At 44.5% G+C, this 15,607-nt stretch overlaps 1 protein-coding gene across 2 annotated transcripts in view; it reads left to right on the top strand.

Moving 5' to 3' along the window:
• Positions 1-1,534: 1,534 nt before the first annotated feature.
• The window catches only part of rars1 (arginyl-tRNA synthetase 1), a 40,277-nt gene continuing 26,204 nt past the window's right edge, over positions 1,535-15,607 (top strand). The window contains exons 1-4 of one of the 2 annotated variants that reach the window (XM_038796047.1): positions 1,535-1,677; positions 8,898-9,032; positions 9,773-9,961; positions 11,549-11,657. In XM_038796047.1, coding sequence (XP_038651975.1) covers positions 1,633-1,677; positions 8,898-9,032; positions 9,773-9,961; positions 11,549-11,657 — 478 coding nt within the window. In that variant the 5' untranslated portion in view covers positions 1,535-1,632. The remainder of the gene's footprint in view (positions 1,678-8,897; positions 9,033-9,772; positions 9,962-11,548; positions 11,658-15,607) is intronic. The other variant, XM_038796048.1, reaches the window with a different exon arrangement.

Raw genomic sequence — 15,607 nt, 5'->3', positions numbered from 1 at the left:
ATTCTGCTGCTCCCCTCGACAGCCATTGGCTGCCCGTGGATGACCACCCTGTCTTCAGTCATCGTGGTCACCTCCAGGGCCCACTTCTCGAAGGAGGTGAGGATTCTTAAGTCTGGCACCCCACCGCCAGTCTGGGCCCTCTCCCACCGATTATAGGAGAGATTTTCCTGAGGAGACACAGAGAGGGAATCGTTAGCCATATGCGTGTTTTGCAGTTGCAGGAGGGGGCATGTGAGGGGAGGGCTGAGGTGGAGGGAGGGTTGAAAGGATGAGTGGTGGAGGATTGGAGGGGGTGGTAGAGGGTTGGGGATCACCTGGGTGGTTGGGGGGATGGATACTCCCTTGGCGGTGGGGGTATTGGTGCCTACTCACACATGCTGCCTGGTGTAGATCCTTGACCTTCATTCGACACTGCAGGCCAGTCTTCCTGGTCATACTCCCCGAGCCGACTGCTACCACCACCTTGTCCCAGCCAGCTCTGGCTGCCTTGTGGCACACCCTCTGGGAACCCCAGGGAACTGGCCATCCCTCCAGGCCTCCACCGCATCCAGGAGCCTCTCCAGGTCAGCATCCCCAAATCTTGGGGCAGGTCTCCTGGGCGCCATTGTTGTGAGCTGGCTGGTGTTGGCTGAGCAACTGCCGCCCGACCTTGTTGGGGGGGGGGGGGGTCTGGCAAGTGCGGTGTGGCGAATCAGCTGGCGAGCCTTCATTTGGGGCGAGAAGCCCTTGAGACCTCATTCAGTGGACCAATTAACGTTGAATAGCGTTGCTGGCCTCGCTGGGCCAAGAGCTGCGAAGCTTGCAGCAATTCCTGCTCGCTACCACACTTGGAAAAATTTCTGGAGAAGACGTATGTTCATACCTCTTCATTCACCTGAGGAATGAGCAGTGCTCCGAAAGCTAGTGTTTGAAACAAACATGTTGGACTTTAACCTGGTGTTGTGAGAGTGGTTATGCCTGAGACTTACAGTAGGGGATTGCAGGTGGTCCAAGATGGCGCTTTGGCTGGAATGACTCCTCCAGACCGCGGGCGGCGCTGTGTGGCAGGGAATGTTCTCCTCCGGACCGCGGGGGGCGCTGTGTGGCGGGGAATGTTCTCCTCCGGACCGCGGGCGGCGCTGTGTGGCGGGGAATGTTCTCCTCCGGACCGCCGGCGGCGCTGTGTGGCGGGAATGACTCCTCCTGACCGCGGGAGGCGCCGTGTGGCGGGGAATGTTCTCCTCCAGACCTCGGGCGGCGCTGTGTGGCGGGGAATGTTCTCCTTCAGACCGCGGGCGGCGCTGTGTGGCGGGGAATGTTCTCCTCCGGACCGCGGGCGGCGCTGTGTGGCGGGGAATGTCTCCTCCGGACCGCGGGCGGCGCTGTGTGGCGGGGAATGTCTCCTCCGGACCGCGGGCGGCGCTGTGTGGCGGGGAACGTCTCCTCCGGACCGCGGGAGGCGCCGTGTGGCGGGGAATGTTCTCCTCCAGACCGCGGGCGGCGCTGTGTGGCGGGGAATGTTCTCCTCCGGACCGCGGGCGGCGCTGTGTGGCGGGGAATGTTCTCCTCCGGACCGCGGGCGGCGCTGTGGCGGGATGATGAGCGGCAGGATGTCCGGCGGAAGCGGTACACGCAGGCGGTGGACCGTCAGCCATGGCTGCTCTGCTGGAAGAGTATGGAGCTCGAATGCAAGAGCAGGTGAGTCGGTGTTGGCGGGATAGGGTTTTGGGGCCCGGCAATGGAACCTCCGCCCGCTAGAAGTTGCAGCTTTGTGTTTCCTCTCCGCCCTCTCGCTTCCTTACCGGCTCCGAGCGCTCAGCTTCATCCATTTCCCGGCCTCTGCTCACTTAAAAACTCTCTAAATCAGTCATTCACTTTGTGTGTCTAAACCTGGCTCTATTTCAGCCTAAACTCCAGGACTGAGGTCGAGAATTAGAGTCGCAAATTCATAGATCTTGAGGGCTAGGACTATAGGGAGCAGGGACCAGGAGGTTTAGAGGGGGTTTGAGGAAAAGCCTTTGCACTCAGAGGGTGACAAGAGTGTGAAACTCGCTGCCTGAAAGCCTGGTGGAGGCGGGAACCCTCACTAACATTTGCTGCTTAAATCATCACCTGAAATGCCATAACAGACAAGGCTAGTGAGTGGTGAGGAGGATATTCGGAGACTTTGAGGTGATTTACACAAGTTACCCGAGTGCGAAAATACATGGCAGATGCAGTGTAATGTAGATAAATGTGAAATTATCCTCTCCAAACAGGGCATTATTAAGAGCGCACCTGGAGTACAGCGTGCAGTTTTGGGTGTAATCTAATGGCTGCGTTGCGCCCTGTGCAGATCTGTGAGCACCGGTTAAATAGCGAGAGAGGCCAAAGTTGGGACGGGCGCACAGCAGTTCATGATCTAACTGGCCCACCGGAGTGGCACTGCCAAGGACTGGGGCCTGAGGGGGGCCATACCCACGAAAGGGGGAATGAGAAAAGGGTATGAAGGGTGGGGAATGCTGAAGGACAGGTATGAAGGGGCCTCATCAAGGTGGGGTACTGAATTGGGGGGGTTGGTTCAAAAAGGGGGAATGGGGGTCCCTCTGGCCCCATAACAGGGTCTCTTCACTTTAGGGGGGGGGGGCAGTGTGACGGATGGCATTGCCCGTGTGTGGGCAACTAGTTCACTAGGACATTGTGGTACCCTTTCAAAATGGCACCCAATCTCTTGAGGAACCGGTCTCAGTGACGAGTTCTACTCCCTGCTGCTGAAAGAATTACCAAACATGAGCTAGACCGGGCAGAAACTCCCCAAGGCGCACAGGGCGCTGAGGAGGAGGCCACAGGCGGGTGAACTGCCGAGGGTGACAGTGATGCGGTTGCACCGCTTTCTGGACAATGAGAAGATTCTTCGATGGGTGAGTTCCTTGAAGCTGTGAGGCAGCATTGCTAACCACTGTGCCATCATGCCAATACGGAGTGTCAGTGAGCAGGTTATTGCTAAGCAGGTAGCACTGTGAATGACTCGTATCACTTTACTGAAGGTCGAGAGTAGGTTAATGGAGAAGTTAATTGACTGGGTTGGACTTGTCCATTTTGAGTAGTGGACATACCTGGGCAATTTTCCAAATTGCCAGGTAGATGTCAGTGTTGTAACTAATGGAACACCCCGGCTAGTGGTGTGGCAAGTTCTGAAGCACAAGTACTGTTGCTGGATTACTGTCAGGTCCCATAGCCTTTGCACTTTGCAGTGTCTTCTGCTGTTTCTTATTATCATGTGGTGTGAATCAAATTGGCTGAAGAATGACATCTGTGAGTATGGAGACCTCTGGAGGAGGCTAAGATGGATCATCCAATCTGCACTTCTGGCTGAAGATTGTTTCAAATGCTTCAACCGTACTCGTTTGCACTGATGTGCTGGGCTCTCTATTCATCGAGGATGTGTTTTTTTTTGGAGACACCGCCTCCAGTGAGTTGTTCAGTTGTCCACCACTAATCACAATATTAATCTTTATTAGTGTCACAAGTAAGCTTACATTAACACTGCAAACATACTGTGAAAATCCCCTAGAACGGGTATGTGGTAGGACTGCAGAACTCAAGATTGATTCATTTGTTGTGGAATTCCATCGCTGTGTCTATCGCTTGCTCGTTAGACTCTTTGGCCAGCAAGTAGTTTGTGTTCCAGCCTCACCAGGTTGGCACTGTATTTTTAGTTATGCCTGATTGTGCTTCCGACATACCTTTCTGCACTCATCATTGAACCAGGGTTGATCCCCTGGCTTGGTGCTGACGGTAGAGTGGATGATATGCTGGGCTATGAGACTACAGATTGTGATTGTGTTCAGTTCTGCTGCTGCTGATGACCCACAGGAGTCAAGGATGCCGAGTCTTAAGTTCCGAAACTTGTTAAAAATCCGTCCCATTTAGCATGGTGATAGTTTCACACAACACAATGGAAGTTATTCTTAATGTGAAGATGGCATTTCATCTCCACAAGGATTGTGCAGCGATCCCTCCGCGACAGGCAGGTTGGTGAGAATGAGGTTGAGTATGTTTTTCCCTCTTGTTGGTTGCCTCACTACCTGCAGCGGACCCAGATGTTGGTCGTTCTGGGTGAGTGTGCTTAACACTCGCTTTGGCTCTGTTTCACGTTCTAAGCTCTGGAGTTACGGAGGAGGGCAGTGCATAAAAATCTGTACTGGTGGGGATGAAGCGGGAAGAGCGGTGTATGTAATTCATGACAAACTTAAGATAGGCAGCTTGAAAAGATATTATTTAGACACTTGGAGCAGTTATCATTACTACGCTGCTTATGGAAAGTTGTTATCAGCAGTACTGCAGATTAGTAATGAAAGCCTACGCCTTTCTGACCAAGTGAACATTTGTCTAATTCATTGCAATAAAGAAAATAAAGGAGCTTATCGGATTACATTTCAATTTGGACAATATGGCAGATAAATTAAAGGAAATATTCATTTATCTCAAGAGGGTTGGAATATAAAAGCAGCGATGTGCTACTGAGCCTTTATAAGGCTCTGGTTAGGCCCCATTTGGAGTACTGTGTCCAGTTTTGGGCCCCACATCTCAGGAAGGACATACTGGCACTGGAGCGTGTCCAGCGGAGATTCACACGGATGATCCCTGGAATGGCGGGTCTAACATATGATGAACGGCTGAGGATCCTGGGATTGTATTCATTGGAGTTTAGAAGGTTAAGGGGAGATCTAATAGAAACTTACAAGATAATACATGGCTTAGAAAGGGTGGACGCAAAGAAACTGTTTCCGTTAGGCGAGGAGACGAGGACCCGTGGGCACAGCCTTAGAATTAGAGGGGGTAAATTCAGAACAGAAATGCGGAGACATTTCTTCAGCCAGAGAGTGGTGGGCCTGTGGAATTCATTGCCGCGGAGTGCAGTGGAGGCCGGGACGCTAAATGGCTTCAAGGCAGAGATAGATAAATTCTTGATGTCGCGAGGAATTAAGGGCTACGGGGAGAATGCTGGTAGGTGGAGTTGAAATGCCCATCAGCCATGATTGAATGGCGGAGTGGACTCGATGGGCCGAATGGCCTTACTTCCACTCCTATGTCTTATGGTCTTATAACTCGAAACATAATTTATCGCTGTTCTGTTTTGGTTTTCCTTTGAAAGCTGGGGCCTTAATAAAAATCCCAACACCAAACTTCAAATTCAATATCGTTAAAAACTCTTATTTTTTGTCTTTAAGCCTTTCTAACCAAATAAAGGCACTTTAAAGATGGTTCAATTTGCGTCAGTGAAATTGTACCACATGCAGCTAGTTACTGAAAATAACAACCATCTATGATATATGCTAATGATCAGCGACTTCTACGTGCTTTGCTTGCATTTGTGGTTGAAATTCAACTGTAACAATCTTCACAGCACAAGGGCAGACCATTCAGCCCACCGGGTCCATGCCAGTGTTTATGCTCCATCGGAGCTTCCCCTCACCCCTCTTCATTATATCCCATCAACATCTATTCCTTTCTCCCCCATATGTTTATATTGCTTCTCCTTAAATACAACTATGCTAAGTCACCTCGCTTACATTTTTTTCCCACAGGAAACATCTTTTCAACATCCGACCTATTAAACCCTTTCACGATCTTTGTTATCTCTATGAAGCTTCCACACATCAGCTTTCTTCCTTTTGTGTTAGGTGATTTAAAACTGTTTGGCAACTTTAGGAAGTTTTCTACATTGCCGCATATGTTGTTCAGAAGGTTCAAAATGGCAGATTAATTCACCATGGAAGAAGATTGCATCAGGTTTTATTCGAGATTTTCACAGTTTAGAAGCTTTTAAGCAAATAAATAGCAAAAGATTGTTTTTGTTGGTGAATTGATTGCAAGGGTGCACAGATTTAAATAAAACAAAAGTTAGGAGAAATGTTTGTTATGCAGGCTGATGTGCTTAGTCACAGAAACAATTCAGCCGGATGCTAATGCTTAAAGGAAATATATATATTATCCTTCTTGACTGAGGTACTCGGAGCAGTTTACAGCCATTGAGGTGGTACTTGAATTTTAATCACAATTGTGGACCTGCTGCAGCTAATTTGTACACAGTTAAGATTCCACAAACAGCAGTGAGGGAAATTACGAGGTAATGTGTAGTATTGGCAGTGGTGCAGGTCAAGTAGAAACAGTGTAGATGGGGGCCAGGCATTCAACCTTGCAGAGTCCCTTTTCTGTGCTGCTTCTGGGTAGATGGAAAAATGGCTCTGAACTTTGCATAAAATCGAAAATTATGGCAAAGGAGGAGACCTTTGTACCAGTGCAAATTATTCAGTACAAGCTACAAAACAGTTTCTCTCCTTTTACAATATTTTATATTATTTGTTTTGTAATGCATATCCAAAATCTTTATTCAAAGAAGAATGTGGGGATTCCCCTTGGGCTGACTTCAACCAACTTCACAGACCTATGTCATGGGGCTAAAATTTCACACTCAATATTTTTATAATATATATGTTCATAGCTAAAATTTAAAAACTGGACAAAGCTATGACTGCTTGTGACCCTTGGGCAATAAGCTTAATGGCAGTTCTGCAGAAATTGACAGCTCGTTAACTCAGGAGACCCTAATGGCCCCCATTTGGGCTGCAATAAACACCATTGTCACTTTTCGGGGCTGACTTATTGAATGAACAAAGTAATGGCTGGATTCATTTGTTTCATCACTACCTGGTGCTCTCCTGAAGCCTAATTAAATGAAATAGATGCTGTATCTATTTATTTATAAAATTCCCAGTTGATAGAATTGACTCAAAATATAATTTTAGATATTTAATGGATTAATTTATTTAATTGCTGCCTGACACCTGAGTCCAGGTATTTTGGGCGCATTTATTAGTATAACTCAATGGAGATAAGCCACAATGAAGGAAAAGATATCAATGACTTTGCTGGAAATATCAGTTCATGTTGGCCTGTGTACCCAATTTTTATTTTCCAATTTCTTTTTCTGTTGAACAGCTGTGGCTGTGTTTTCATCTTCCAAATGTGAGAGCTGAGATAAAGAGCAGAACTCTGTATGAAAATACAACCCTTTGACGAGTTAGTGAGATCTAGCAATCTAACAGTATTATTAAAGACAATCTAATTATGATTATCAGCTGCTGGAAGCAAAGCTCCATTATAACACAAAATTAACACCTTATTTGCTCTTTTATTAGGATCTCACTTGATGGAATAATGCCAGCTCTAGTTGAGTCATATGGGTCTGAAGGAGGGGATTAGTGATGATACCTTTTAAACACTAAATAGTTAGCATCCATTAGATTAATTTTGCATAAATTACTTTATTAAGGATTGGGATGAATTATAGGAAGAGTACCGAATTGCAAGCAATCCATGACTGATGCTAGGATGCTCAACCTGACAGCCATGTACTATCACAACTTCCTGTGCTGTTTGTCTGAGAAACAGAACAAACAGAAAAACAGAAACAGCACACTGGATTGTTTCACTATCGATTACTTATTACTGCTATGTCCTAAAAATACATGTTTAATGGTTAATAATGATTACTCGGTACTCTTCCTATAATTCATCCCAATCCTTAATAAAGTAATTTATGCAGAATTAATCTAATGCATGCTAACTATTTAGTGTTTAAAATGTATCACTGATCCCCTCCTTCAAGGTCTTTGTGTTGTGAGAGACAAACAACATATTTGGCGATTAATATTAGTAATATGGGAAGGCAGCTTACCATTGTTTTGCTGTTAGTATCTGATCAGAAATAAGTTAGGTTGTATGATTGTCCAGTCTATTAAATCTGACATTTTTTTTTTTTTTTATTATAAATTTAGATTACCCAATTATTTTTTCCAATTAAGGGGCAATTTAGCGTGGCCAATCCACCTACTCTGCACATTTTTGGGTTGTAGGGGCGAAACCCACGCAGACACGGGGAGAATGTGCAAACTCCACACGGACAGTGACCCAGAGCCGGGATCGAACCTGGGACCTCAGCGCCGTGAGGCGGTTGTGCTAACCACTAGGCCACCGTGCTGCCCAATCTGACATTTTAATCTCAGTAAACTTGCAGACAAATGAGTGTGCGTGTCGCATTTAATGCCTTAGTAGTAACAACATTAATACTCTGCCTGACTGTTGTCGAAGAACGTATTTAATCTTCAGAGGTCACAGCTCTGACCACAAATTAGCTGCATTTTGCCAATCCAAGGAACGTTAATTTACCACTATTTCTATCCTTTAGCCAACCTCCTCACAGGGTGGTACAGCTTTGCTACAGGTTTATTATGTTAGACCTATCAAATAAAAATTTAACACTTTCGTAGCATTCTTACCAATGACATGAGTGAGGTGAGTAACCCAGAATTTTATCAATTGTGAATATTTAATCAGCAAAAAGCACAGAGAACATTTCTGATTGTTTCTTTTGGGGAAAGATTTATAACTAATTTTCAAATAAAGCTTGTTCCTCCAGTGGAATATATTTATTTATCAATTATAATTTTAATTGCAATAGTGACTGCGCTTGAAAAGTGATTAATTGGGATCGAAGTATTCTAATATGTTGCGAAAGGTGTGATGTGATTGTGCCGTTTCCTCCTTTCTTTCTATTATCCTCTTCAGGTTAGCTAGATTATTGTTACAAAAGTTTCTACTGAATAGATAAATAAAACCTGTCTGGTGGAAACTCACTAACGTTTCTGATGTGTGAGTAAGAAACACTGAAATAGATTTTCAACTTGATGTTCTGGCAGAAAACCGAAGATTTAGATTGACTATCTGTGATAAAAAAAACAGCTTTTTTCTGCTCATTCTAGAAATGATCAATGCATTTTACACACAAACGCAAGCTGGCAATCTGCCCCCACTGTTTATGAATTGTAGTCATGTCTGCGTTTCTTTTTTTAAAAATTAACTTCTTTGTTTAGGAGAAAGAAATCAAGTCTCTTATTGCTGAAATTGAGAATTTAAAAAAACCCACGGTACTAGATTATTCCTTGGGACTGGGCGAGATGGTAGAGGAAAATACTAAACTCAAGTACCGGTTAAATGTTCTCAAGCGGGTGAGTAGTGTTTTAATGTGAAACGTTGCAATTTATTTCTAACGCAGGCAAATGGAGTTGGAGAAAATATTTTGAGAAGGAAAAGACAGATTAAAGAATGTTTCATCAGGGAGTTTAGGGGAAATCCTGTCGGTAGGACAATGCAGTCAAATAACAAACAAACATATTTCAAGAAACGCAACTGAGGTTTCAGTTCTAAGCAAATATAAGGAAATTACCGCTGATGCTGGAAATTGAAACAAAAACTAAAAATACTTTGCCAAGACAAAGAGTAACCCAGACTCAAAATGTTAGCTCCCCTCCCCACAGAGGCTGAGATTGTCCAGTATTTTCAGTTTTTGTTTCTATTTCCAACATCCGCAGTTTTTTCAGTTTTTGTTGTTGAGGTTTCAGTAAGCCTGTTCTCTTTAGTTTCATCATGCTGCTTTTTCAACATTTCTTTTGTGCATCTGTTGCTGTGTTAAAGCTTACTGCATGTCCAGAACTTTATTGCTGCTCTTTGAACATTAATTCCCTTTGTGCATCTGTTGCTGTGTTAAAACCTACTGTAACAGCAGTATTTGACCCCACTCTGCAAGTTCTCATACATTTAACTGAAGATTCACCGAATGTTTTTACATTGCAAAATTGAATCTGCTGAATTCCCCTTACCAGCATAAAGATTAGATGTTTCCACCATCTCTTTTGCAGAAAATGTTGACCAAACTCCAAAACTTTTTCTTTTGGTTCACTTAATTCAGAGTCTGCAAGAAGAGGAGGGCAAAACAGGAACCAGCATGATTAACATCAACCAGCGTCTACAGAACATTTTCAGTGTTGCTATCAAAGTTGCCTATCCGCACCTTGAAAACCCACCATTAGCAGTCACACCAAGCCAGCATGCAAAATTTGGAGATTACCAATGCAACAGTGCCATGGCAATATCTCAGGTATCGGAAGTTGTGAACTATGGAACAAAGTAACTTGGAACAGGCAATCTGACCTTGGACTGGTGTGGTTGCCAGTGTTTATTTATTTTCCAGTTTGTTAGCAGTCACTGCATTGATTTGTGGAGCGTATAAATGGTCTTGGAACATGTATGTGAGCTCTGCTTTTGCACGGCAACACATTTTTGGGGTCGGGTTATTTTTGAGAAATGCTTTGAGTAAATAAGAAAGTTGGGCTGTCCAAAAACATAGATTAAGGCAGCAGGACAGATAAAATTATACGTTTCTGACAGCAGCTGAGAGTGCATTATTCAACTGTGTCCACCAAAATGTACACTAAAGGCAGTTTAACATGCAAGTGCATGTATTGTAAATAACACTCTGCATTTGTCTTTTGATGCCTAAGACCGCCTCAGGTGAGGGGACTACCGTGACACATTGAACAACTCATCAATAAATTAGAACCTCAGGCTGGTGCTAAATTTCCCATGCAGCACCATTGTCTAATGTTGTGTTCTCCAGGGCTGTATAAATTGCATTCACAACCGGTTCTGCCCTGTTATATCACCTTGTCAACTAAAAAAGGGAATTTAAACTGTAACAATAGCTGCGGGAGGTTCATGTTGCACTTTCAATTAATGAGTAGACTGTCGAGGAAAACCCAAAGGCATCACATGCCAGGTGTAAGTATTTCTTTATTTTATCACCAACCAAGGTGGTGAGAAGTCTTAGACCTAAAAAAGCTTTACTTTTACCCAGTGGAGTACCAAAATCCTTCTGTGTTTGTTCACTGTACTACAGCAATAATGTGCCTCTGACAGATCATCGCACAGTGCTTATATGTTGTATGCTACAGATTGCCTGCTCTCCAGGAAATCCGACAGAAACGCCCGAGCTGAAGAACGTTGATTTGGAAAAAACATTATTTGAAGCCCACAATATGTGAAAACCAAGTATTACACTAAAAGCTCTGGTGACCTAAACTATTGGCATTCTAAGTATCCCTCCACTTGTATTGAACAAAATAAATCAATATTATCTTAGTCTGAAAAAGAGGTGTACGTGTTGGTGGCTTAGGATTTTTTTCCTTAGGTGTGTATGGATCTGTCCCGGAAAATTATTTTTTTCTTAATACCATCAGTGTTGCCTTTCCAACACCTTGGAGCCGACAATAAAAATTATTTTTAATTCTCATCTGAAAAGATGTATTGAGAACAATTCATGCAGTTCATAATCTTTTCCTGCATTCCATGGCTAATTATGCCAAATTGTATAGCATAAAAGGAACAGAACTTGGCAAAAACGGCAGAGGTTAAACAGCCAAGCGCGCACACCATCAATATCAAACCAGATAGGGCGAGGGCACATTCTCCAAATATTTGAGCAAGACATTGATGATGGTAAAGTTCACAAGCATTGAATGTTATATTGATAAGAAGTTCTGTTTGACTGCTTGTATAAGGAGAAAGGGAGCAGTGATAGAAATAGTCTTGATTTTATGAGCCGATGAAGATCGGAACCAAACTCATGCTCATCATTTTCTCCTGAAGAAGGATATACATTATTCCTTATTTATGGATTTTTTCACAGCTACTGAAAGCCAAAGGAGAGAAGATTAATCCCGTAGAGATTGCCAAACAAATTATTAATAACATTCCAAAAAATGATATAATTGAAAAGGTTGAGATTGCTGGACCAGGTAAATGTTTTATTTCAAATTGTGTTATTTATTGGTTGAGTTTATGTTTCTTTTTTTTTCCTTTTTTCCCAGTTAAGGAGCAATTTATCAAGACCAACCTTGCATCTACCTTGCACACCTTTGGGTTGTGGTATGAGACCCACGCAGATGCGGGGAGAATGTGCAAAATCCACACAGACACCAACCCCAAGATCTAACCCGGGTCCTCTGCGCCATGAGGCAGCAGTGTTAACCACTGCACCACCGTGCCGCCCCGAGTTTGTTTCTTTTAGGTCATTTCTTCTCTGTTATGTGAGATTTTTCTTTTATCCATTAGATTGATTCGGGTGAAAAGAACCTTCACTCATGGTTCCAGAACACCAAGTCTAGTGTCTTTCCCCGTAAGCTTCTTATCAACAAATTGGAAAGTCAGATGGTTTTAACGGAGGGAAAGCATCTCTTAACAGTGCAGAAACAGAAAATACTGGGCAATCTCAGTAGGTCTAACAGCATCTGTGGAGAGAAAAGGGATCTAACGTTTCGAGTTTGGATGACTCTTTGCCAAAGCTAGAGAGAACTGGAAAATAGGTCAGATTTATGAGGTGGGGGGGGGGCGCGTGGAGCGGTGGAGATGGATAGGTGGAGACTGACAAAGTCGACGAGGACAGAAGACAAAAGGAATGTAAATGAAGGTGATTAAGGCTAAGACGGGTGCTGATAGCGGCACATGATGAGATTAGAATGTGAGAATGGCAAAACAAAGGTGAGCAGTGTGTCAGAGTCCAACTAGGAACAGTTGGCCCAAGTGTGTGTGGGTGGGGGGGGACAATTGTGAGGGAACAACAATCAAGATCAATGGAAGAGATGACAATAAATTGAGAGAAATAAAAATGGGGTGAAGGAAACGGTTCTCAGTCGGAAGTTATTGAACTCCAGTGTTAAGTCCGGAAGGCTGCAATGTGCCAGATCGGAAAATGAGGTGCTGTTTCTCCAGTTTGAGCTGGGTTTCACTGGAACAATGCAGCAGGCCAAGGACGGACATGTGGATGTGAGAGCAGGACGGTGAATTGAAATAGCAAGCGACAGGAAGGTCTGGGTCCTGCTTGGGGACGGACTGGCGGTGTTCTGCAAAGCGATCACCCAGTCTGCGTTTAGTCTCTTCAATGCACAGTAGACCGCATTGGGAGCAGCAAATGCAGTAGACCACATTGAAGGAGGTGCCCATGAAGTGCTGCCTCACTTGAAAAGAGTGTTCAGGGCCTGAGATGGTGAGCAGGGAGAAGGTAAAGGGGCAGGTGGTACACCTGTGATTGTATGGGAAGGTGCTGTGGGAAGAGGGTGAGGGGTTACAACTGTCTGGGATTAGCTCCCTTTTCTCTCCACAATGCTGTTAGTCCTATAAACTGTAATCTTTATTAGTGTCACAAGTAGGCTTACAACCTGCTGAGATTGTCCAGTATTTTCTGATTTTGTTACAGATTCCAGCATCTGCAGTAATTTGCTTTTATCTTAACAGTGTAGCCCACTTAAAAGAAGAAAGAACAGTACAGCACAGGAACTGGCTTTTCGGCCCACCAAGCCTGCACCGACCATGGTACCTGCCTAAATTAAAACCGTCTGCACTTAAAAGAATACTCTTGATATCACATTGGCGTGTCAGCCAGGAAAATGTGCTCATCCTGGAATGGGGTGCCTGCCCTAGCCTTCTGCTTCAGAGGCAAGAGAGCCAGTAACTAGGCAAATCTGACACTTCCTGTTTCCTTGGGTCACGTAGCATCTCTAGCTGTCCAGAACATGGTAAAGGACCCCAGACAGGTGCAAAAACATAGGTAGTTATTACAAACTGGATTTTTGCCATATTTTGTGTAAAAGTGTGTCTTTCATGGAGTGTATATTGTCCAAAGTTCATAAGATATAGGAGCAGAATTAGGTCATTCGAGTTTGGTTGCCATTTTATCATAGAATTTACAGTGCAGAAGGAGGCCACTTGGCCCATCGAGTCTGCACCGGCTCTTGGAAAGAGCACCCTACCCGAGGTCAACACCTCCACCCTGTCCCCATAACCCAGTAACCCCACCCAACACTAAGGGCAATTTTGGACACTAAGGGCAATTTATCATGGCCAATCCACCTAACCTGCACATCTTTGGACTGTGGGAGGAAACCGGAGCACCCGGAGGAAACCCACGCACACACTGGGAGGATGTGCCGACTCCGCACAGACAGTGACCCAAACAGGGAATCGAACCTGGGACCCTGGAGCTGTGAAGCAATTGTGCTATCCACAATGCTACCGTGCTGCCCACATGGCTGATATGTTCCTTATCTGTTACCTACAATGCTACAGACCAAGAGCTGGATTGCAAAATCAGCCAGAGTACCTCCTCCCTAGAACACATGATCTAGGAGCGGGAGTAGGCAATTTAGCCTCCCAAGCCTATGTGATCATGGCTGATCCCATCATGGCCTCAACGTCACTGTCCTGCCCATTCTCCATAACCCTTCAACACATTACCAATTAGAAATAGTCTAACTCCTGAAATTTACTCACTGTTCCTGCATCCACCAAACTCTGGGTAGCGAATTCCACAGATTCACAATTCTTTGGGAGAAGTAGTTTCTCCTCAAATTGGTTTTAAATTTGCCACCTTATTCTAAGGTTATGACTTCTCGTTTTAGAATGCTACACGAGGAAGCATCTGCTCCCTGTCTATCCATACCTTTTTGCATCTTTCATACCTCAAATTTGATCTCCCCTCTTTCTTCTAAACTCTAGAGAGTATAGGCCTAAACTGTTCAATCTCTCCTCGTAGGACAAACCCCTCATCTCTGGAATCAATCTAGTGAACCTCCTCTGAATTGCTTCCAATGCCACTACATCTTTCCTCAAATAGGGGGACCAAAACTGCATGATATTCCAGGTGCGGTCTCACCAATAACATGTATAGTTGCAACAGTACTTCCTTTGGTGGCATGGTAGCACAGTGGTTAGCACCATTGCTTCACAGCGCCAGGGTCCCAAGTTCGATTCCCAGCTTGGGTCACTGTCTGTGCGGAGTCTGCACCTTCTCCCCGTGTCTGCGTGGGTTTCCTCCAGGTGCTCCAGTTTCCTCCCACAAGTCCCGAAAGACGTGCTGTTAGGAAATTTGGACAATCTGAATCTCCCTACGTGTGCCCGAACAGGCGCTGGAATGTGGCGACTAGAGGCTTTTCACTGTTTCCTTTCACCCCATCTTTCAGAAATACTGCTTACTCTTGGATATTCAATTCCAAGACCTGGCCTCCCTGTAACCACATTTTAGTAATCCCCATCAAATCATAACCATTCGTTTCTATTTGCACCATTAGCTCATTAAGTTTATTATGAATGCTTCTTGCATTTAGATACAAAGCTTTAAAATTTGTTTTAATGTAAAAACTCCCATCTCCTATAATTCCTTGGTGCATAAAGACATTCACCTGTTCTGTCCCCTCACTTTTATTTTCTGGTAACCATACACCACATTGCTAACCTGCACTTTTACCTCCTTTAAATCGGGTTTTCTAGTTTCCCTTACAACTGAAACCAGCCCAAAAAATTCCCATTAAGTTTAAAGCCCTATATACCGATGTAGTTAAGCGATTTGCTAGGACTCTGGTCCCAGCATGAATCAGATGAAGACTGTCCCTTCGGAAAAGGTCCCCTCTTCCCCAGTACTGGTGCCAATGTTCCATGAATTCAAACCCATTTCTCCCACACCAATCTTTGAACCACACATTTACCTCCTTAATCTTATTGCCCCTGTGCCAATTAGCTCGTGACTCAGGTAGTCATCCAGAGATTATTATCTTTTTGGTTCTGCTTTTTAATATAGCTCCTAGCTGTTCATATTCTCTTAGCAGAACATCGGTCCTTGTTGTACCTATGCCATTGGTACCTACGTGGACCATGACAACTGGATCTTTGCCCAAGTTCCGTTGCAGCCCAGATG

This window comes from Scyliorhinus canicula, chromosome 4 (assembly GCF_902713615.1).
Source record: "Scyliorhinus canicula chromosome 4, sScyCan1.1, whole genome shotgun sequence".
Taxonomy (NCBI): Eukaryota; Metazoa; Chordata; class Chondrichthyes; order Carcharhiniformes; family Scyliorhinidae; genus Scyliorhinus; species Scyliorhinus canicula.
This window is presented reverse-complemented; position numbering and strand designations above follow the sequence as displayed.